The sequence below is a fragment of the Diadema antillarum genome, unplaced genomic scaffold (genome assembly GCF_040938485.1).
Source record: "Diadema antillarum isolate AM-2024a unplaced genomic scaffold, OU_Dant_1.0 scf00000157, whole genome shotgun sequence".
NCBI classification, from domain to species: domain Eukaryota; kingdom Metazoa; phylum Echinodermata; class Echinoidea; order Diadematoida; family Diadematidae; genus Diadema; species Diadema antillarum.
Window position 1 is genome coordinate 98,332 of NW_027271046.1, and position 22,493 is coordinate 120,824.

The window sequence follows — 22,493 nt, forward strand, 5'->3', positions numbered from 1 at the left end:
AGCCTTAATGAGATGACTTCTCTCTCTTACCTTGAAAGTCCAATCTTGTATTATGTTGGAATGAAAGATGTAGAAATGATTGGAGGATTTCTGTTTGTTTGTTTTTTTAATTCATTTCATTGACAGCTTTACATTTTGCTCTGTAAATCACATTCCTCACTTTTGAAGCAAGCCATTTGCTATCTTTACTTTAAAGACTCATGTTTGCCTTTGTGTTAACTCAGTTGAAAATATTGTTGAGCATTGCTGACTGAGTTGTACAGTTGAACCTCTCTTATCCGGCCTCCCTTTATCCGGATCTCTCTATTATACGGACGCAATCTCGCCGTGATTTTTTTTTTTTTTTAATAATTACGGAAGGAAAGGGGGATTCCCAACTCAATCTAACAATGGCGACCTACAGTCGACTTTGCCAAGCCGTGATGATCGAATTTTGAAGCGTCGTTTCGTCGACTCGTACTGTTTATTTTCAAGATCTACTTGATACATTTCTTAATAATTATTTAGGTAAATCATCCCAAGAATTTATAAAAGAAAATGATTTCATTCTTGCAAACACGAACCTCTATTTTGGGGTCTGTTACTGAGTGTAACAATGAAAAGGTTGCAGTATACACATTACTACATGTGGTACTACAATGGGCTACATCAGTACATGCGTATGTATATGTACATGTATAAAGCATTGAGTCTCCCGTATCCGGCCAAATCCCTTATCCGGATGAGCTGCGGTCCCGACTTGTCCGGAAACCAGAGGTTCAACTGTATAACAATATCCAAATATTTAGGGGAAGGAATACATGAACATTGAGAAGTTTGATAACTATGCATTCATTGTAAAGATATCTAGTACTAGATATCACCATACTTTTGAACTAGTCCACATGGTTTATTTTCGTAGTGTGTCCATAGGGAACATTGAGTGTAGTCAACCCGATCACTCGCAGCTTTTTCCTCTTTATTTGAAGAATAAAATTTAATTTTCAACCACAATCATTTAACTGCTTCATTTGTTAAAAAATACCAGACAGACTGAGACTGGTTATGATGAAATAATTTACTTTTAGTTAGCACATGGCCTGAGAATATATATAATTGATTGCTGGTTTCACAATTAGAACAAAAACGTGGTAAATGTTCATTTGTCATGCATACAAAAGTTAAAAGTGCTTTCTATCTGCCTTGCAAAGCTCTTTTATAGTACAACTTTATGGTGTAAAGGAGCCATGAATGTTGTACTCTGATTTGCAATATTTCATATTATCTTTTGCATAACATATAATTTGCATGATACACTTGATGTTTTTTATTTCAATTTGTGCTGCTACTACCCTGTTAAAATTATTCTGATGTCAGTGAATTAACACAGACTTTCTTATAAATCGAATGTAAGGATTTTATAACTCATACTCTAGGTTAAAGTGTGTACGTAGACTAGTATGATGGCAGATGAAACAAAGATATGACTGTCTGTTGATAATAACTTTCAAGAACTAGATCTGTCGTCTTTGGACACGATACATATATGGTATAAGTTTGAAATGGATAGGCAGAGGACTTTCTGAGCTAACCTCTACACAACTTTTGAGGAGAAATCAGAAGAAGAAGAAGAAAGAATCCATACAAAAACAGAAGGTTATCCGAGAGGATACTCGGATCACCTAATAAGATATCCATATTGACAGAGATAGAATGAGCTCCGAATTGAAGGTAGATGTACAATAGGTGTCAGAATATTTCTTCCATATCATTTTAGCAGCATGGAAGTATGTCTCTCTCTACCTAAAAAGTCTGATTCATGACAGATTGTTAGAAATATTGTCAACCTTAGGGAACGCTCATAATTCTATTGCGTAAATAAAGTAGTTCTTGATCCAGCTACTGGCTAAGGTCCTTGGAAGTACTATATACAACATTACATATATATATATATATATATTTTTTTTTTTTTTTTTTTTCAGGTGTAGAGTCAGGTGCTGTTCACAAATTTGACAACATGAGAGAAATTTACTCTGATTCCCTGATGACGACATGAATACATCATGCACGCATACATTTTTCTAGTCATTATACTCCAGGATCATGAATGTAACCGCTCATAAAATTGTTGAGAAGTCACAATTCCTGAAAAATTAGCCTTACTGAAGTGTATGGCATATACTGTATTGCCTTCTGATGTGTTCCCCACCCCCCCCCCCCCCCCCCTTCCCCTGAGATGGTCGTAGGATCTGGCACCTTTGGGATTGGTATATAATGGTGTCTGCTTCATGATTGATTCTCACCAGGCCCTTGATGAGCAGATGCAGTGCATGCAGATGAAGGAGGAGACAATGAGGACCACTTTCCAGTGCCTCCAGGATGAGCAGAAGGCAATGGGAGACGAGAACAAGGTACAGTGAGCAGCTTGAGAGGACTACAGTTTTCTTACATGCATTGTTGTCATCATGCTTCATTTTCTGCTGTGTGTGCTATGCTAGTGCGTTGTTAGCTTGGTGGCACCACAGTGACTGTGAGAGAACTTCATCTGATATGTGACAAAAGACCATTGTCATGTTACAGGGGTGACCTTTAAGTTACAGCTCTGTTTGTGGCATATGCTTAACGGAAGAGACAAGATTTATGAAGCTGCAATGGTTCTATGTCACTACTGTTACATAAACACACAGTGACCCCCACTTTTATGAATAATCTTTCATCATATCATAATCTGTCTTTGACAGTTTTGACTTTTGTATGTATCTGCAGAGCCTCCGAGAGCAAGTGGACATCTTGACGGAAGCCAGAGACCAGACGCTGGAGTCACTCAAATCTCTCAAGCAGTCCATCTCCTCGGAGAGCTCCAAGGGAGATGAGACCAAGAAGAGACTCCAGAAGCTGGCCTTAGAGAAGAAGGCCCTGGCACAGAAATTGAAGCAGCTCCAGGATGAGCAGGGAGCCTCCTCCAAGGAGCTGGAAACCCTCAAGGCAGAACTGGAGACGGGCCTCGCAGAGAGGGAGAAGTTGGCGGAGGACCATGGCAGGAAGGAGGCGGAGATGATGGAGAAGATGAAGAAACTGGAGGAGGAGCGAGAGGAGATGACCAAAGAGGGACAGCAGCTGCAGGAGAAAGTAAGGGACCTCCAGAAGCAACTGGAAGATTCTGAGGAAGGGTTCAATGCCAGACTTGCGAGTCTGACACAGAGCTCTGAGGAAGCCTCTGGGGCCAGTCAGAAGCTGCAGAGCCAGTTGCTGGCCATGGGTGAAGACCTCACCCAGCTCCTGAAAGAAAAGGAGGGGCTTATTCTGGCAAGAGAGGAGAGCTCGGCAAGTGTTAGCAAGCTAGAGAAAGTGGTCAAAGACTTGGAGGATGAGAAAAGACAACAAGAGTCACGGATTGAAGAATGCACTGGCCAGATCGCAGAGTTGAAGAAACAGGTAGGTGAGCTAGATTCACTACAAGGTAAATTGGCAGAACTCGGCGACAGAGGCCAAACCCTACAGAGTGATGTAGAAAACCTTACAGTAGAGAAGACAAAGCTAGAGGATATGCTTAGGGAACGGTCTGAAGAGAAGCAGCGACTGGCCGACGAACTAGAGTCGCTCAAAACAGGACAGTCGGACCTCAACCAAGTCCTACAAAACCAACTTGATGGTGCTAACATGGACAAGGAAGCATTGAACGTGAAGGTCGGTGAACTTGAGTCAGCCAGGGATGCACTCCAGAGAGATTTTGCCTCAAAGGAAACGGAACTTGGTGAAAGAACGGAAGAGGTCAAAATGATGGAGCAGCGGGTGAGAGAGGTGGAGGAAGCAATTGGGAGGAAAGAAGAAGAGATGCAGACTCTGAAAGAAAATCTTGAGCAGTCCTTGCTTGCATCGAGGGAAGAGGCCCAGACGGTTGCACAGGAATTTAGCAACCTGAAGGAGAGAATGGCAAGTGGTGAAAGCGAAAGAGACAGTGAGTTTCAGAAGGTGAAAGCAGAGCTGGAGGAAGCTGTGGAGGCAGCTAAAGTGGAGGCTGCTAAGAAGGAAGAAGAAGTGACTGTCATGAAGTCCACTTTGGAGAGAGTTCAGAGTGAAAAGGAAGTTGAACTAGCCAATATGAAGGAAGAGATTGAAAAATCAACTGCAAAATCAAAAGAAGAGCTGGAGAGTAGAGCAAAACGAGTGGATGATTTGGAAAAGGAGATCCAGGACCTGAAAGAAAATGCTACCAAGATGGAAAGTCAAAAGGGAGAAGAAATGACAAATGTGAAAGGAGAGCTTGAGGAGGCAGTGAGAAGTGCACGGGAAGAGGTGCAGAAGAAGGAGGAGGAGGTGAAAACCTTGAAGGAAGAACTGGATGGAGTGAAGGAACAATTGATGCTGATCAGACAGGCTCACCTGGAGAGTCTCCAACAGAGTGCTGAGTACCAGGAGCAGGTGGAACAACTGAAATCTGGAGACACAGCCAAGAACTCTGAGGTGAGGACTGTAGTGACGACAGTGATATGATGATGGTGGTGATGATGATGATGATGATGAGGCCAAAAAAAAAATTGTTTGTTTGCCCTTAATTGTCAAAACCCAAGTGGGTCGGTAGGTCGTTTCGTTTTTTTTTTTTTTTAATACCCTTTTTACCCACGTAATTTTGTAACTTTGGTAGGGCATCTCGTAATACACTCATCCTTCTGGCAATACTTCGAGTTCTAGTTCAACTTTGTACAGGATGTGGGGCAAGTTTAATGCAGTCAAAACTCCAAGGGATTCATTCAAATTTACATCTTGCCAGGGCCTGGTAGGCGAGGCAGAAACACTCACTGACAAACACTTATAACGTTCATCTTTGTTAAATTTTGCAAACAGCTCCAAAAAAGTACCTTCCAGTGAGATGCTGGCAACTGAACTCCAAACAGTTTCGGTGCCATGACAGCTGGTAACGAATGCTGCAAAAGTAGCCATCTTGGCAGTCTCGCTGCGCTGCGCCGCGGCTGGTACGGTAGCTAGCTAGCTGGAGCACTACCTATGCACGTGAGCCAAAAAGGTAGCTAGTATGCAATGCATGCTATAAAACGTAGCCTGCGGCCCCGCGCAGCCCGAACGAGATTACGACGGGTCGATGAAATGAAAAAAAAACATTTTTAGACTTTTTTTCATTCTTTCTTTAGCTTAAAATGGATAATCTTGGGTTTAAAACTGTTCACAGATTTGCAGAAGATGAAATTTGTGGAAAAAAAATAAACTTGAAAGAGCAAAAAAAAACAAATAAATAAAAAACCCGACCCGAAATTTCCGTGATTTTCGGTCGGTCGCGAAGGGCAAACAAACCATTTTTTTTTTTTTTGCCTGATGATGGTGATGGTGGTGATGGTGGTGATGGTGGTGATGGTGGTGATGGTGACGATGATGATGGTGATGATGATGGTGATTGATCATGATGATAGTGTTGGTGATTCTGTAATAAGAACTTGTGTGAGGGTTTAGACTGGTCATATTGTGAGAGTACTGAGGAAGATCAAAGTCATATCAAATTATTATATGATTATGATGATGTTGATTTATGTATCAATGGCATAGATTATGGAGATAACATTTATGATGATAATGGAACACAGAGATACAATGAGTGTTTTGGGTAAGGAAGTTATGATAGTATTTATGTATACTGATTGCAGTTACATCTGTCATAGGTGGGTAGGTTATGATTATTGTGTATTGTCAGGTAGTATATATTTCATAAGGTTTACATTTTATCATGCACTAAGATTTTTTTTTAAAGATAAAAGAATTTTATTTCTGTTAGGAGATATGTCTGCTACTTTCTACTTTGTAAAAGTTTAGTGCAGGTATTTGCTAAGATGCTCGATAATCACAGATGTTCCAATAGTGAAGACAGTGACTGCAGTATTTTCTTTGTTTTTAATCAGTTGTCAAAATGATACCAGTATATTTTATTAGGATCAAAGTAAGAAGCTACAGGCAGTGAAGCAAAGGACAGGTTTGATTTCCTTCATAAATTGCTTTTACGTTTTCATGTACTGTGTCTTTTGAATTTGAATATGTATTGCCACTTCAAGGCTGCAATTATCTGTTGGTGAAGGAAAAGCATTTTCTATCCACTTTGGCTCATCTTGTAGAATCAAAGAGAAATGAAAGAGATGGAAGAAAAACTGAGAGAAGAAGTGAGACTGCTCAGGGTGGAAAAGGACAAGACTGAACAGACTTTGGCTGATGTGATGGCACAGAAAGAACAAGGTGAGTTAGTTATTACCAGACAGTTGTAAACCCTTTAATATGGTTGCTCTTTAGTATGTGTTCAAAACTATGAGTCCACTAACTAGACATCACACAAGTCACATTGAAGCTTTGGTCTACTGTATTATGAGTCTTTCCATTGATGTTGATTCAAATGCTGAGCTCATGTCAGAGATTGAGATGTTGTAATTTTAAATCTCACAACTCTGTGTTTGTATGATCATGATGGCAGTCCCATGCATCATGACACCCTTCAAGTCATTTGTGAAATCCAATGATATCAATGATATCTAATGACATCTAATAATATCAACACATTCTTGTGTGAGAATTTATGCACCACAAAAGTCTAGAGTCTGTCATTGAAGGCCATACATACTGTTGTTAGTTGCCTCCTTCTAAATTTTAATAATTGTGAATGATTCTCTAATGCGAAGTAGGGGAGAGTCTGAGCAGTGAGCTTCAAGCCAAATGTGAGGAACTGCAGAAGGAAGCCGCCAAGCTCCATGAAGACAGCACCAGAGACCGACAGCTCCTGCAGGAGCACCTGGCCAAGATGGGGGAGGAAAAGGAGACCCTTGAGGCCAACCAGCGGGACCGGGAGCTCCATGTGGACCAGGAGAGGCGGGCCCTCCAGGCCCGGATCGCGGACCTGGAGGGGGCCAAGGAGAAGTATGCCGCCAACTTTGAGAAGCTGAAGAAGGCCAGCCAGGCCAAGGTCCAGCAGCTCCAGGACCAGATGAGCGAGCTGAGGAGCTCCCGGGAGCAAGGGGACAGCGAGAAGGAGGCAACTCTCATTAAGCTTCAAGGTAGATGCCCAACATTGTTATCAAGAATTTTTCTCTTCAATTAGATTTGGAGGAGATTGGGTATGGATTAGTCTTAATATTCTTATTATATGGATGTTGTAGCACCTTCACTCTTCTTACGGTTTTGAGAAATACTTCAACAGTAAATATTTTCAAGATCAAAATTAGATTCACTGAAACTAAACATTGTTAATCTATGTTTATCCAAAGCTGAAGAACATTTCACTCTTTATTCTGAAAGCTCATGTATGTAGTATTTATTCATATTTCGTATGGATTTTAGAAATAAGCTTTTTTTATTTCTCCCCACCCTACAAGGTACATTGCTGGTATTGACAGTTTGATCAAGATATATATCTCAAATGCCAGAAGCGAGTCTGATTTTTCACGAGTTATGCACGATGGTGCATGGGAAAAACCTAATTGAACAGGCTTAATCTACACAATTTTGGTGAGGGGGAAAGTGTCACAAAATGTTTATTTTGTTTTTGAGCATCACTAATGTGTAAAGAAAACAAAACGAGAGGCCGCATATTATCAGCATCCCTTCACAACCCCCCCCCCCCCATTTCAAAAAAGTTTGTTGAAGTAGATTTAAGCAGAAGGAGATGTTCATTCCATGACCACAGGAACATACCTGTCATGAGATCATTGCCAGAAGGATATCAAAACCCATCAATGTATTCTTAACTAAATACCCTTCTGCTGATGATAATCTGTAAAATTAAGGAACAAGTTCTTAGCAAGGATAACTTTTAGGACAGCCAATCCCTCAGTCACCTCCTTTGTCACTGGCTCTCATGGCTCACTCTCTCCAACCCATCTTTCTCCGTTCAAACAAACCACAGAGCAAGCTTCCACATTGAACCAGAGTCTGGTGGAGCAACAAGAGGCGACTGCAAACCTCCAGGCAAGGCTTGAGGAAGTTGTCTCGGAGAAGGACAAGCTTTACTCTGACCTCGAGGTGGCCATGCAGCAGAATGAAGCCATGGGTCAGAAAGAGAGCGAACTTGCCCGACAGGTCGGTGACCTCGAGGTCACACGGCAGAAGCTGATTGGCCAGATGCAGACGATGCAGGTATGACAGTGGTTTTGCCATCAAGATTTTCATTTCATTTCATTTTTTATTTTTCCAAATTATGTGTAAACATATGTAATCCATAAATTTCCTTGGGCCTTGTGCATGATAGGGAATTATATTGGACTGTTATGGCTGATTGTTATGTGTAGGAGAATGTGTTTTCTGGATAGGCAGGCCATCTCCGAACTTGCGTACTTATGCATTATGCAGTTCTGTGCATGATTTTGGCTGTACACCAAAACTGTGTTTGAATTGTCCATAAAAATTTCACAGTAGAACAGAGAAATGATAAATCTTGTGAGTCAATTTGCTCTTTGATCATGGGTCATTTTGTAGTTTCTTTTTCTTTGTGCAGTCCAAACTTGACGAACAGGTGGCAGAAAACGAGGAGCTATCGTCCAGTGTCGCAGAGCTCAGGTCTCAGAAGGAAGACATGACAGAACAGGTCACTCGGCTCAGGGAGACGGTGGCTGAACTCAATGCTCAGGTCAGGGCATTCACAAGCAACTGCATTCATTTTGAGTCTATCAATTTCACATTGTCCTTAAAGGAAGCAACTACATGTTGTTGTTGGTTTTTTTTTCAGCAAGCCATCATCAGACTGACTGTAAAAAAAAAAATTGACTGCTTTGTAGGATTAAAGGGTGTGTACAGTTCTGGTCGAGGTGAAGATTTAGCTTTTAACGTTTTGCGAGATATTCAGAAACTACTCTATGAGAGGTCAAAGAGCATGCAGTTCTTAGGGGTATCAAAAGTTTATTCAATGAAAATCGGTTTTGAAATGGCTGAGATATCCCAAAACAAGGTGAAACAAAGGTATCCTAATAAAGTTGGGGCATGTCGTCTTTTATTATTAGCACTTTTTTGGATATCTCTGCCATTTGAAAACCAATTTTCATCAAATAAACGTTTAATCCTTCTTAAAATTACATGCTCTTTCATATTTCATAAGAGGCTTTTCATTATCTCACTTAGGAATGTTCAAAACATGAATCCCTACCTCAACCAGTACTGTACAGTCCCTTTAAGCGTTGATGTTGTTAAGTGCATTCTTTTAGGCCAGTACTGTTGCTTCCATCTTAGAAGTGGTTCAATTCAAGGTTTGTCTTCTTTGGCAAGTCATCCCAGTTGATGTAATGTTTTGACTGGTATTTTGCATTGTTACAGTCTGTGTTGAATGCAGGTTTATGATTATTCTCGCTTTTGTGAAGATATTGACAAGAATTTACCATTACCTAAAATTCTATATCAATTACTTTTCACCAAATACGCAATGAAACGTCCATGTACTTAGAGATAAGCATATTTGAATGATCATACACATGTTACATTTTGATCATGAATTATGTGATGAAAAATGCTTACTAAATGATTGGTTATCCCTCAAACTCTCAAATACTTGTATGAAATTGATGAGTGTCTTTGACAAAGATGACTTAAGCACCAGTTTCATTGATCTTGCTGAGAGCAAAATTTGCAGCTTTTTCCCCTCATTTCTTTTGCTTTCAGAAAGGACAGCTGGAGGAAGAATCTTTGCAGAGGTCAGCAGGCCCAGCTGATGATGTCAAGCAACGTATGGGTGAGACAGCTAACAAATGACATGACCACTTTGACAGCTTTTGCCATGGTCAAGATTTGTTCTGTTATTTCCATGCAGTGTTTGGAGACATACTGTGTTGTAGCAAGGGAACACTTTCTTAATATGTTGTGGTTGAACACCTCAAAGTACAACAAAAGTAAAACTTGTCTGCTCTTAACAAAGTCTGTCATGTTCAACAAGGACAAAATTGCCTTGAAAGTGATAATTTGCATGAAGTGAGCAAAGGATGGTATGTTTCAACAAGGAAAAGTGTCGCTCAAAATGATACATTAGTGCATGCTCTACAAGGTGTGCTCCATTTTAAGATGGACAAAGCTTTCTGTGAAAATGAGACTGAAGTGTAAAGTGAACAAATTGTTTGTTTCAACAAAGATAAAATTGCTTGATGATGATACCTTGTATGACGTCAACATGGTATGCCACGTTTAAACGAGGACAAAAGTGGTTGCAAGTGGTACTTAACGTAAATGGTAGATAAGATAATGTTTGTTTCAGCAAGGCCAGTTTTGGAACTGATACAGGTGCATGAGTGCAATGGGTATGTTCCTGAAAGGACAAACTACCTTGAATTTTTACCTTTTTTAGTACGACTGGAAAAGGCTGCCAAGGATTCTGAGGACAAGTTACAGAAGATGAAGTCAGTCGCCCTCAAGGCCAAGAAAGAGTTAGAGCAGACCAAGAAACAGGTGGGTAAAGCTCTCAATGGTAGAGCAGTCTGCCTTCATTGAAGTGCTGTCGCATATTTAACCCTTAAGCCAATACACCATGCACTGTTGCCCCTTGTGTGTTTGTGTGTCTGTATGTATGCCTGTCTGTCTATGTTTGAGTGTGTTATGTTATGTTTTTGTAGTGTATGTTGTGTGGTACATGGATGCATGCATATTCCTCTGCAAATGTCTTGTTTACTGGTGATATTACATGTAATAGATTTGCAGTGTAACTGTAGATCGGTACATTTCTCATGGTAATGTCCATTCCCTGTTAATAGTGTCGTTGATTGGACAGAAAGGAACTTTTCGTACATCATCCTTTCAACCAACCATAGAGGTATTTGACTGGAGACTGTTACCTGATTTTTTGCACTCCATCACTATTCTGTAGGTGATAGCTGTGACCCAAGAGAAGGACAAAGCCCAGTCTGAGCTACAGTCATTCAAGAAGAGACAGGAGGCCTTAGAGAACCAGCTGTCTGGGAGTCAGCAACACATGGAGAATTACCAGGTAGGCGTGACCTCACATCTTCCACATCAACATTAGCATTAAGTTAAAGCAACGCTGCATACTGGCACTGGTCCAACAGTCCAGGACCAGTAAAACTCACTGTTGGACCAGTAACTTTTTCAGGAATAAATCAGTAAAAGATGGAAAAACTGGGTACGTTCTGGTCTGACAGACAGTTCAGACCAGTAGAAGGAATGGGTTAGTGTGCAGCCCTGGTTAAAGGTCACCAAAACTTTGTACAGTTAGTGTAGCATGACTTTTTGCCAAGAACTTATTAATTTACTTGTTGTGCCAAAACATGAAGTACTCTTCAAACTGAAGTCCTTGCTACGACACTGTATGTGAAAATGTCAATTCTAAACATACAAAGATGTTATGAGATGTTATGCATCAAGCCCAAAGATTCTCAGATGCTCCCATAGCCCTCCATTAAGGGAAACTGCAAGTAAAAATCACAATGATGAGTCAGATTTTCTTCTCTAACTTTGCCCACTTCTTTTGTGAGTATTCTCCCATCCATGCTGTTAGTAGGATTGTCGTTATCTGTCATATGTCACATTTCTGTTTCAGAGTCTCCACCATGAGTACGAGAGGCTGCAGGATGAGCTGGAATCAAAGACAGAGAGGTAAAGACGACCGCTCAAAAATTGACGGCAGTAACATGTAGGCTTTGGCCAAGATATTTGACATGTGTGCTTGGAATCAGTGTGTGCCAGTACCACTGAAGATAGATGCAATCATTGATTGTAGGGTTTGCAATGCCGAACTTAATGTTAAGGCAAAAATTCCAGGCATTCGGCAGTGTTTTTTGGGATTGAATGTTGTTTGCGCCAACCCTCTTTTTGCAAAAATATTCTACATGACTGAATCAACTCTGGGGGAGAATAGGGTAAGAGAGTTTACTCTTTGTTGAAGGAGAAACTTAGAGCTGCTGATTTCATGAAATCAAAAATGTTTAGCTCTTCTGAAGATGCTGTCACTCAGTTTTTGTTCCAGAAAAAGAAATTGAAAATTTTACAAAGTGAAAAGATGAGTACTGATGTGTACAAAGGAAAGGTGGAACTTCATAGGATTTGCAGTATTGATTGTTTCCTTTACGAAGTCTGAGTTATTGTTCCTCTTGTAACCATTTTGATGACAGGATAAAGGCACTGGAAAAAGAGCTGCATGAAACCCAGCAAGATCTTGGGGTAAGAAAAATGGATGGAGTTGTAGTGACTCTGTGTTTCCTTTCATTTTGAAAGACACATCTATCCTCATTTCATTCTACAATCAAAGCTACTGAAGCTGGGCTTCCACATTCTCGTCTCTCAAATTTGTGATATGTAATTACAATCTAATCTCATCCATACGTACATATCACAATGACCCTTTTAATTCATGTACCTGTACTACAAAAATGGCATTGCTAATGTGAATTTAAACAAAATTAAGGGTTTATTGTTTGCCAGTATATATGTTTGTTTCAGAATTGTATGTTTGTTGAAGAGTATGAAGCCTTTCTGTGAGAGAGAGAAAGTGCCCAGATGTATTTACCACAATTGTGCAATGATGAAGAGGTTGCTAGCAATTGTCGATGACCTCTATACTTTGATTCCTCACCTTACCTCATACCTGTTGGGATATATTTCTTAGTTTCAGTATATATGTTTGTTTCAGAATTGTATGTTTGTTGAAGAGTATGAAGCCTTTCTGTGAGAGAGAGAAAGTGCCCAGATGTATTTACCACAATTGTGCAATGATGAAGAGGTTGCTAGCAATTGTCGATGACCTCTATACTTTGATTCCTCACCTTACCTCATACCTGTTGGGATATATTTCTTAGATTCAAAGAGTTTATCGGTGATATGAATGTCATAAAACACATGCAAATGGAAATGAACTGTGTCTTATGCTACCTTGCTCTGCCTTGAGCCTGTTGGGATGTGCTATCACAAACGGAGAGTTGTTTTTAATAAGTTTACAGGCACAAGCGAGTGTTCAAATGAATGAATTCTTATGTTGTGTCATTTTCGTTGAAACTGATTGACAAATTTCCCTCCATCAAAGTAAAGAAGCAACGATTATTCAGCGTTCTTGTAGTAGCCATGATGAAAAAAAAAATAATGGGCATACATGAACCAACCTGAGTATGTACCTGTTTGCCCATTATTTTTTCATCACGGCCACTCCTGAAACATTGAATAATCAGTGCTTATTTATCTCGATGTAGGGCAATTTGTCAATCAGTAGCAACAAACAATATGTTGAAGAACCTTTCATTCCATGATTCCTTAAACCCCCACCCAGAACTTGTCTATGGAATGCACCCAGACCAAGCAGCTAAAGGAAGAGTTGATCCAGCGACTCGACTCCCAGGAAAAGGAGCTGAGGGGCGTGGAGCGCACCCTGGCTGAGATCAGGAGCCGTCTGGCCGTGGCGGAGGAGGAGAAGGAGGCAGAGAGGAAGGAGCATGGAACGAAGAAGGAACAATTGGCCCAGGTGTGGATCACTGTCCTCTCTTTTATCTTATGATTCTCAGCTCTAGGTCACTGTTATCTCTTTGATTGACAGCTGTGGCTCACTTTTGTCCCTTCTGCCATTTGATTGATACAGCTGTAGATGCATCTCACTACCAGTATACCATCATCTTCCAAACTGTGCATAATTTATGGCATTTTGTCCCTGGGAAATCTGGAAGAGTAGATTGATTGATGATGGGAGATTAAATCTAGTGATGTGATTGAGGTTTTAATCTATCAGCGTAGCTGAAAATGATGTGAATACCACAGGTCTTCATTGCAAAAGGCCTTTGGCATTACATTAGAACTGCATTAGATGTTATCACTTATTTGCCCGTGAGGAGGTATACATATTTTGAATATCACCATTGGTGTGTTTGGGCTTTCTTATGTTGTGACTAGAGTTAGATCAGCTCTCATTTCAGAGCTTACCATCTTGTCAGAGGCAGTCTTTCCTTGCATGGTGCATTTTTTATGTTGGTCACAGTTTCGGAAAGATGTCTAGCATTCATAAAATGTCTTCTAAGGTCATGTGTGAATGGATAAGCATTAATCTTCATGCTTGCTGTTATGAGGAGGAACTTTCAAACCAGGTGTTTTCTATATTCTTCGGCAAGACACACAGGAGGCTGTAATGTGTATCCTTTGTTCCTTTCATGTTTTTATTATGATTTTTGGATGTACGTGTATGAAAAAATGAAAAAGAGAAAGATTCATAAAGAGCTATCATTAGCTGATTGATTGCTGACAACAGTCATAACATTTGTAAGTCTTCATCTTTCCTTTTTCATGTCCTTGAAGGCACAAGAGAAGATTGCCTCCATGGAGCAGTCACTCAGGGAGCAAACAGAGACTCACAGCAGCACCACCAGGAAGCTTGAGGCAGCCCTCAAGGTAGGCTTTAGGCAGCCCTCAAGGTAGGCTTAAGGCTCTCATGTCAACAGGGTCTGAAGATGAAACTTATTACGTTGACATACTCTTAACACAAAAATTTTCGGGGTACATTAATTTTCTCATATTTCGCACTACTGGCTAGCACAATTTCTAAAACCCATACAATATATCGTTGGCAATTGTGCAGCGCAAATACAAGAACCTGGGAATATGTTTTTGAGCGACTCAGTGTGAAAATTAATCACGCAAAAATACTGACATTTACAGTATGAATCACTCACTTGCCCATATCCCAGACTTTCATTAGAATTCATGCACTGTAACCAGGCGGGAGAAAATTCTTGTACTTTCCCAGTGATTTCTTTCTATGCTTAGTAACTTATTTACTTGTTAATGCTTGTTTGTTTGTTATCTTGTAACACTACATGTACATCTTCAACACTTTCCCTTTCATTGTCTTTTTATTTCCTTGAATTTTTGTGTGTTTAGTTGAGTTTGACTTGCTGCTCAACTACCTACTCATTTTTATTTCTTTATTTTTTTATATGTTGGGGGAATCAAATACTGCATGTGAAGCTCAAAATCACTTATTTACTGGATGAGTCTGAAGAACTAATTATCATTGGTCCAATAGCTTGAATCTGTCCCTCAAATTCAGAGAAGGTAAGGAGGGAGAAGTGAGGAGAAGTAGAGAAATGAACCAGTGAAGATTTCTATTTTGTTCTAATGTTTGCTTCCATGTGTACAGGAGGCTAGCCAGAGTAACCTCATGGACCTTGAGATCGCCGACTACGAGAGAACAGTGTCCAGTCTGAACGCCGGCATTGAAGAGAGGGACACAAAAGTGACCAGTCTGACCGCTGAGGTGGACAACATGGAGAAGAGACTGGAGGCCATGCAGAATGAAGTTGGTGAGTTGAGGAACTCTGTTAAAATATACAAAACCATTATAAATGGTATGCAGCGGAAAAAAAAAACCAAAAAAACAGAATGAAATGTAAACCACTTTGAAATGGTAAGACATGCAGCATTGTAGTCATACAGTGTGTGTGTGTGTGTGTGTGTGTGTGTGTGTGTGTGTGTGTGTGTGTGTGTGTGTGTGTGTGTGTGAAGTGTTGAGAGAGTGTATTCCTTCTGGGATGGACAGTATACAAATAGTGAATGGTCACGAGTGCGATGGTACAAGATTTCGCACGAGGTGAAAGATAGAGGCACTTTATTTAACGAGGCGAAACCGAGTTGAATAGTGCGCCTCATCTTTCACCGAGTGCGAAATCTTGTTTCATTGCATGAGTAAAGACCATACACTATTTGTTTTATACAACTCCTCGAATGTCAACAGATATGGTACTCACAGATTCTTGAATTTGGCACAGAAATGGCAACCATTTTCCGTTAAAGACGAATGAGTAGCCTCACAGTTGCAGTCACCGTGTATGTACGTATGCGAAACGAAGTTGTTTACAAAAATGAGTGACAAAAGTACGCGCTTGTAAGCACGCTTGTATTGTTGACTGTGCGCGTCACATGTTTGTTTATTGTGACATCAGAGCCGTGCAATGGAACAAAAACTTCGAGTCAATCTTGAGTTTAACACGGGAGTCAATGGAAGTGGGTGACGTCAGCTATGCGCTATCCATTTTTGCTCGAACAAAATTGCACGGCTGACAGCCAGAGCTTGCGATGGAACTTTTCACTAAATGTCACGTGATGGGCAATCGACCATTCGGATAGCTACATTCTAAATAGGTGTTGTATAATATTAGACTTCATTGTCACAACTCACAATTTTATCAAGCTAGTGGTATTGATAGCAAAAGGGGAAACTGGTAACTGTTTGTTCCACGACTGCAGACAGAATAGATGCCATAAATTTATTGAAGATGATTATCTGTATATGTATTTGATGACAATGAAAATTGGAAAGTCACATGAGGTGAATGAGGATATTTCTTGGCCTATTGAATTCTCTCTATTATGCTGGTGTGTATATTAGAGATTTGGTCAGCTACACTCCATTTCCCCAATTCACAGAGTTAATGTAAACATAGTCAATGGATTATGCAAATTTTAACTGTGTATACGTGCATGACAGAACACATTCACCAACAGAAATCCAACAATGAAGGCATGCTGAAACGCCCACATGGAAGGTACACATACTTTGTGCTCGCTTTAATCCATGGTTTAAATTTGAACTACCTTTGTGAATCCGGGGGCCCTTGTGTTTGTGTTGTCTAGCTTCTTGCATAACAGCTGCATCCATGATGAGTGGTGCCTTGCTTGGGTGAATGATTGTTCAGGCTTCTTGCGTGGGAAAGCTGTGGTATTGAAGATTAGGCTCTTCACCTGAAAACTGGAGATGCTGCAATCAAATCTTGTCTTGGGCCGCATGGGCCAGATGTTTTATAGTCCTTGTCCCTCTTGATCCTGGTGCCTGGCAGTATGTGGGTAATTTATTGTAATATAATGACAAGATGCTGTTGGTAGAACTTTGTCCTTACACTTGTTAGGCTACCTGAGGTTAATATGACTTTGTCATTGCTTTTGTTGTTGTCGTTATTATTATTATTATTCATATTCTTTGTCTTACATCATCATCATCATCATCTTCTTCATCGTTTTCATCGTCGTCATCATCATCATCGTCGTCATCATCTTCATCATCATCATCATCATCATCACTAATACCAACCACCACCATCACCACCACCACCATCACCACTACCACCACCATGCATTGCAGTTGCCGTGGGCAACCAGCGTGACCAGGCAGAAGAGCGAGCCAACAAGCTGAAGGGGATGCTGGTCAAGACCAAGAAGGAGCTGGCCGACTCGAAGAAGGCGGAAACGGAGCAGCGCAGTGCGGAGGCTGCCCTCTATGGTCAGGTGGAATTCCTGAACCAGCAGATGGAGCACCACAAGATAGAACAGGCCAAGATGGCGTCAGAGAGCCAGAGACTTAAAGATCAGGTGGGTGTCTGTTTTAAAAACAGTTTCCTCAATATTCATTCATCATATAGAAGAAAGTACTTGGTATAGTGGACAAGAACAAGATGTAATCCTTTTGTTTCTTCTGGTTCATTTTCCATTTGAAAGTATTGATTTGGGGCTGTATTAGCAGCCTTGTATTGAACCATTTAAACTACTTGATGCAACCAAAAAAAAAAATGAAGGTTGAAAATGTAAATCGGTATACCAATAACTATGCAGCATTTTCTGCCTGCTTAGACTTCCACTTGTTTCTCCTTTTGGGATGTGTGTGACTTTTAGATCCGTGCATCCAACGAGGCCAACATGAGAACAGTGCGGAGTCTGGAACAGAAGGCTAGCATTCTGCAAGATGACTTGGAGCTGTCTCGCAGCGAGCTGGCTGCATCCCAGGCTGAATTTGAGAGCTACAAGGTGAGGAGCAAAGATGTCACTCATGATCCAATCAGCCTTTAACAAATATTATCCATGGCAACCAAGGTGTCAAGTTGTACAGATAAATCCTAAATGTAGGCTCTGGCAGTACATGTGACTCCAGTTATAACGAAGTCCTTAGGACAAGCAGTTTTCTTTCGTTATATCAAACTTTCATTAAAGCTGACCAGTATAGTACATAGAGATATAGCTAATGATTTTGGTGCCTAAATTTTTACTTTGTTGTAACTATGATTGTTGTTATTAGAGTGCAGTGTATCAAATTGTCGGGACCATTTGGTGTTACAAAGTAGCTTCATGTAGATGAAGTTGAGGCCCTCTCTTTCATTCTACACTGTCATCCCTCGTAATTGGGATTGGGTCTACGGAGAAACCAGTTCTGCATTGGACTCGCTAAAATTTCCCCCTTGGTGTAAAATTCTGTCATTGGTTTTGAATGATAATAGAACAGGATTGGTTGATATAATAATGGCCAAGGGGCCTTCAGCAGTTTTGTTTGCATTCACAGGCAGAAAGTATTAGAAAGGGTTTATACATATAGTTTCTTCATTGTTTATACTAGTCTGATTTTGGGTTAGGAATCTTTCATAGTCCGGATGCATAATATCACAGCCTTAATGCGAAATTCAAACGGTGAATATAGCATTAAGTGTAGATTGATGGAGCAGGGAGTAAATCAGGTATTCTGTGACACATAAATATGACTTGCAACATAAGCACGCTTCATCTGTTGTCAACCATCAGGTGAGAGTGCACAGCGTGCTCAAGCAGCAGAAGACACGCGAGTCACACACCGTTGCCATGGGAATGGAGGCGGGCGAGCGGGAGGAAGCGGAGAAGATGGTGCAGGGTCTGCGCAACCGGTTGAAGGAGAGCACCGACAAGTTGGGGGCGCTGTCCAGTGAGCACGAACTGTTGCAGGGAGAGCATGAGAGGCTGCTGCAGAGACATAGTGAGATGGTGCAAGACTTGGAGGGGAAGGAAGCGGCCTGGAAGGAAAGGTGGGTTGCTTGGGAATGCCTGATGTGTGTGTGTATGTTTGTGCTTGTTCATCTGTCTGTGTCACAGTGTGTTACCACGTGAGCTAACTCATTAGTCTAGATAAAGCTGTTCGACCACCCAAAATGAAATATATTGGAGGAGATGGAGTACTGTTGAAATCAGAAGTACTTTTATTGAGGTGAAATCACATAATCAAACCATGCATCTATTATATAAACTGACTTCTAAACTGTCCTGATACCATTATGTAAGGGGTACAGCTTAACACCAAAATATAACTATACAATGTCAATTCATGTCTGAACAAACTCAAACCATTATTAGCATTACAAAATTATAAATAAAACCTGGACTTACAGTTGGGCCTTGGACACCCCAGCTCAGGCATCACTACTTGGCGAGGCAGCATCTGTTCTGTCTGGTGGCAAGATGGGGTGTGGCAGCCTCACTGTCTTGTGAGCCTGCCTACATACACGGGCTGCTGCAAACTTAGAACTATGGATCTCCAGCTTGCACTGGGTACTGGGGGACAATAGTTGTTGAACGTCTGTGGGATGCCACCCACCCGACATTGAAATAAATTCCTATTCAGATTAACTTGCTCTCGAACTGAAGAGTATTTAGATAAGATTTAAATCAGCTCCTTACAGTCTGTCTGTATTTCTGAGGGCCTATCAGTCTTGTCCCTGGCAGATTGTCTGCCTGCTCGTAGAATGTGTGTATCTGTTTGTGTATTATTTCCCAAAATTAAGTTTTTATTTCCATGAAATCTTTGAAAGCGATAGAATGTTATGTGGTAGAAGGCTTAACGGTGCACCACATATTTTTTCCTGGGTATGTATTTGGCCCTGAAAAAGGCCTACCCACTGCCGACATTGTGGCAAGCATGTCCATGCCATTTTCAAGGGAACGGGTAAAAATTTTTGTTGGTGGTGCTTCAAGGCGCTTCATTCTGGCATATATGCCAGTGGATTTCATGTAGGATAGGACACATTCCTGGCGGAGCTCATCATCTTGAAGCAGATATTGTAATGTGACATCTTTTGATGTGAAATCTTTAAGCCTTTGCATTAAAAATTCGTTCTTGGGAGTATTTTTTTGCTAAACAACAGAACATCAGAGATGGTTTCTTGTTCTCCGCAAATATCATGTTGTCCATAATCATGTTTTCGTACTTGAAACAAACAATGATTAAGCCTAAATTCTCCAAACGGTAATCGATGCAACACAAATTCATCTTTTCTACTTTTACAGAAGGATTTAAATTTCCTACAGTGTATATGGTATAGGCTGGATAGTATAAAGATGCCTTCCGTGCTGTGAGTTTTCCCATCTCATACACCAGATCCAGCATGTAACTGCGTAAGCTCTGCTGCCTATAGGAAACTTGCAGATCAACTTGTTTGTGTGAGAGTCCTGATTTGGCAAGAGTATCGGCTCTCTCATTGCCTGAGATTCCACAATGAGAGGGAACCCACTCGAACAACAAATTGGTTCCTTTTTTTCTACAGATGTGTAATTTTACACAAAATTTTAGAAACGAGAGGAGAAGAATCTCAATGTTCTATTGCCTGTAATGCAGATAAGGAATTAGTTAATATCAACACAGGTGTTTGCATGTGGTTTATTTCTAACTATTCCAGGACCATTAGGATGGCTATTAGTTCCAATCTGGATACGGAAAAACAGGAGGGATACGGAACGTTTTACCGTATTTAAATTCTGGCACATAAAAGGCAGAAGAAGATATTTTGTTCTCTTGTTGGGAGGATCCATCTGTGTAAATAATCGGAAAAATCCTCCTTTCATTATTGATATACTCTAATGTCATTTCCCTCAATGCATATTCTGTAACATCTTTCCTATTGGTCATCCTGTTCTTAATATGGTAGGAAATGTGTGGTACAACCAGGTGCCAATAGGGAATACTTCTAATACAACTGTTAAACTTTTCATTGCCTTTGTCCAAGGTGTTATATCTCATAGCATCTGGCTCTCTGCCAGCTTTCCATTGACATGTCTTGTATTGCCAGCAATGCCAGCAGTGAAGTGATTTCAAAGGATGCTCTGTATTTCGTGCTGGAATATGAAATTTAAAGGAATCCGTGAGATATTGCCTTCGTAGATCCAGGGGCATTTCCCCACACTCTATCTGGAGTGCCTCAGTTGAGGTAGCTATAGCAGCTCTTGTAATAATCTTCAAACATTGATACTAAATTGATTGTAATCTATCTTTCATATACTGTGTTTAGGGGTTTAATCATACACAATGCATCTATAATCCAAAATAGATTGAGTAAGTGCTCTATAAACTACAAGTAATCTTGCTGTATCAGCTCTCCAGCTCCCCAGTCGGTGCCAGCTAAAATTGGTGTTGTTCTTTTAAAATTTATGGAGCTCTCTGCCAGGTGGGCAATTTGCTCCAAAAAAAAAGTATATCTATTTAAATAATTACTTAAATTCCACTAAAAACATACACTTCTACTAATTGATTACAAAAAAAAAAAAAATCTTATTATACTTATGATTAATATTTGCAAATCAGATAGTCAAAGGAAAAAAGGGATAGGTTTTAATGAAAACAGATGTCAGCTGCTTACTCCTGCACTGAAGTGCAAGGTTACGCCATTCCTGTCGGCGGGCGGGTTGGAGACCCGCCTGCCAACGCCGGTGAAGTCTCGGCCTTTCCGGGGGGCAGGCGCCTATAGTTGTCTTATCGGCCTAGGGTGTTAGGTTATTATTAGCGTAGTAGGCAGGGACATCGTGGAAAAGGAGTGATAGAAGAGTAATGGAAAGAGTTAAGACAGAACAGAGAAAATAAACAGCTAGGGGGTGGAGGGTGCTGAGCTCCTCTCTCTGACATAGAGTCAGCCCGTTACCAAGACGTGTATTCAAAAATCCTCAAAGAGGACGTCTGCTAAAAACTTGGGAAGTGTAAGATAAATCACACTCATAGGGATCGATGCACTTCCATTGATCCTGAGAGAAAGGTAACGGTCGAACAAAGAACGGTGTCGTGTGTCCCGATGGTACACGTGACAGGCAGGATGGAGTTATCCATGTGAATAGGTATTAAACTAAAAAATAAACAAAATAGTGAATACAATCAATGAGAAAACCTCTGCAACATTTATGAATAATGTAGGAATAGTGAAAGATAGAGAGAGAAGAAAAAATCAGAGATGAAAATATTGCTTAGTGTCCTTAACATACTGAATAAGGAAGTCCATAGACTGCTGATGTGAGAAAAGATCACACAATTTCAGAACAGATTTATTTAATCTTCGTGCTAGTGCAGTACATTGATTTATGAAACGTGTACAGTAGAGCCAGTAATGCCCTGCAGTGTCTGGTGTATTGCAAATAAGGCATAGGCCAGTAGGGTGTTTATGGATTAAATGTAGATAAGCGGGAAGACAAGCACGACCCATTCTAAGTCAATGAATGGTGATTTCGTCACGACGGCAAGTACAATTGATGGGGAAAGGTTGTTTGACATCATTGTGAATGAAATATAAATGACGACCGTGTGTGGATGTGCGCCAAGACTCGTTCCAGGCGTCCAGGCATTTTGTCCGGATGACTTGTCTAATTTCTGAAATAGTTGGAGGTATCATGATTGTTATGTAGTCTTTGTTTAGGCTTTTCTTTGCAATGGAGTCCGCACAATCGTTTCCTTTAAGACCACAATGTGAGGGGATCCAGACCAGGGAAAGAGAAAATCCATTGGATAATAATTGTGAACA

The 22,493-nt window shown here is 40.6% G+C and overlaps 1 protein-coding gene across 1 annotated transcript in view; it reads left to right on the forward strand.

Moving 5' to 3' along the window:
• LOC139722120 (uncharacterized) overlaps positions 1-22,493 on the forward strand; it is a 41,003-nt gene that overhangs the window by 11,848 nt on the left and 6,662 nt on the right. The window contains exons 6-22 of the mRNA XM_071633440.1: positions 2,286-2,390; positions 2,746-4,443; positions 6,096-6,213; positions 6,654-7,022; positions 7,871-8,100; positions 8,459-8,590; positions 9,613-9,682; positions 10,289-10,389; positions 10,805-10,924; positions 11,495-11,550; positions 12,066-12,114; positions 13,214-13,405; positions 14,227-14,319; positions 15,068-15,230; positions 17,066-17,292; positions 17,593-17,724; positions 18,490-18,746. Coding sequence (XP_071489541.1) covers positions 2,286-2,390; positions 2,746-4,443; positions 6,096-6,213; positions 6,654-7,022; positions 7,871-8,100; positions 8,459-8,590; positions 9,613-9,682; positions 10,289-10,389; positions 10,805-10,924; positions 11,495-11,550; positions 12,066-12,114; positions 13,214-13,405; positions 14,227-14,319; positions 15,068-15,230; positions 17,066-17,292; positions 17,593-17,724; positions 18,490-18,746 — 4,112 coding nt within the window. The remainder of the gene's footprint in view (positions 1-2,285; positions 2,391-2,745; positions 4,444-6,095; positions 6,214-6,653; positions 7,023-7,870; positions 8,101-8,458; positions 8,591-9,612; positions 9,683-10,288; positions 10,390-10,804; positions 10,925-11,494; positions 11,551-12,065; positions 12,115-13,213; positions 13,406-14,226; positions 14,320-15,067; positions 15,231-17,065; positions 17,293-17,592; positions 17,725-18,489; positions 18,747-22,493) is intronic.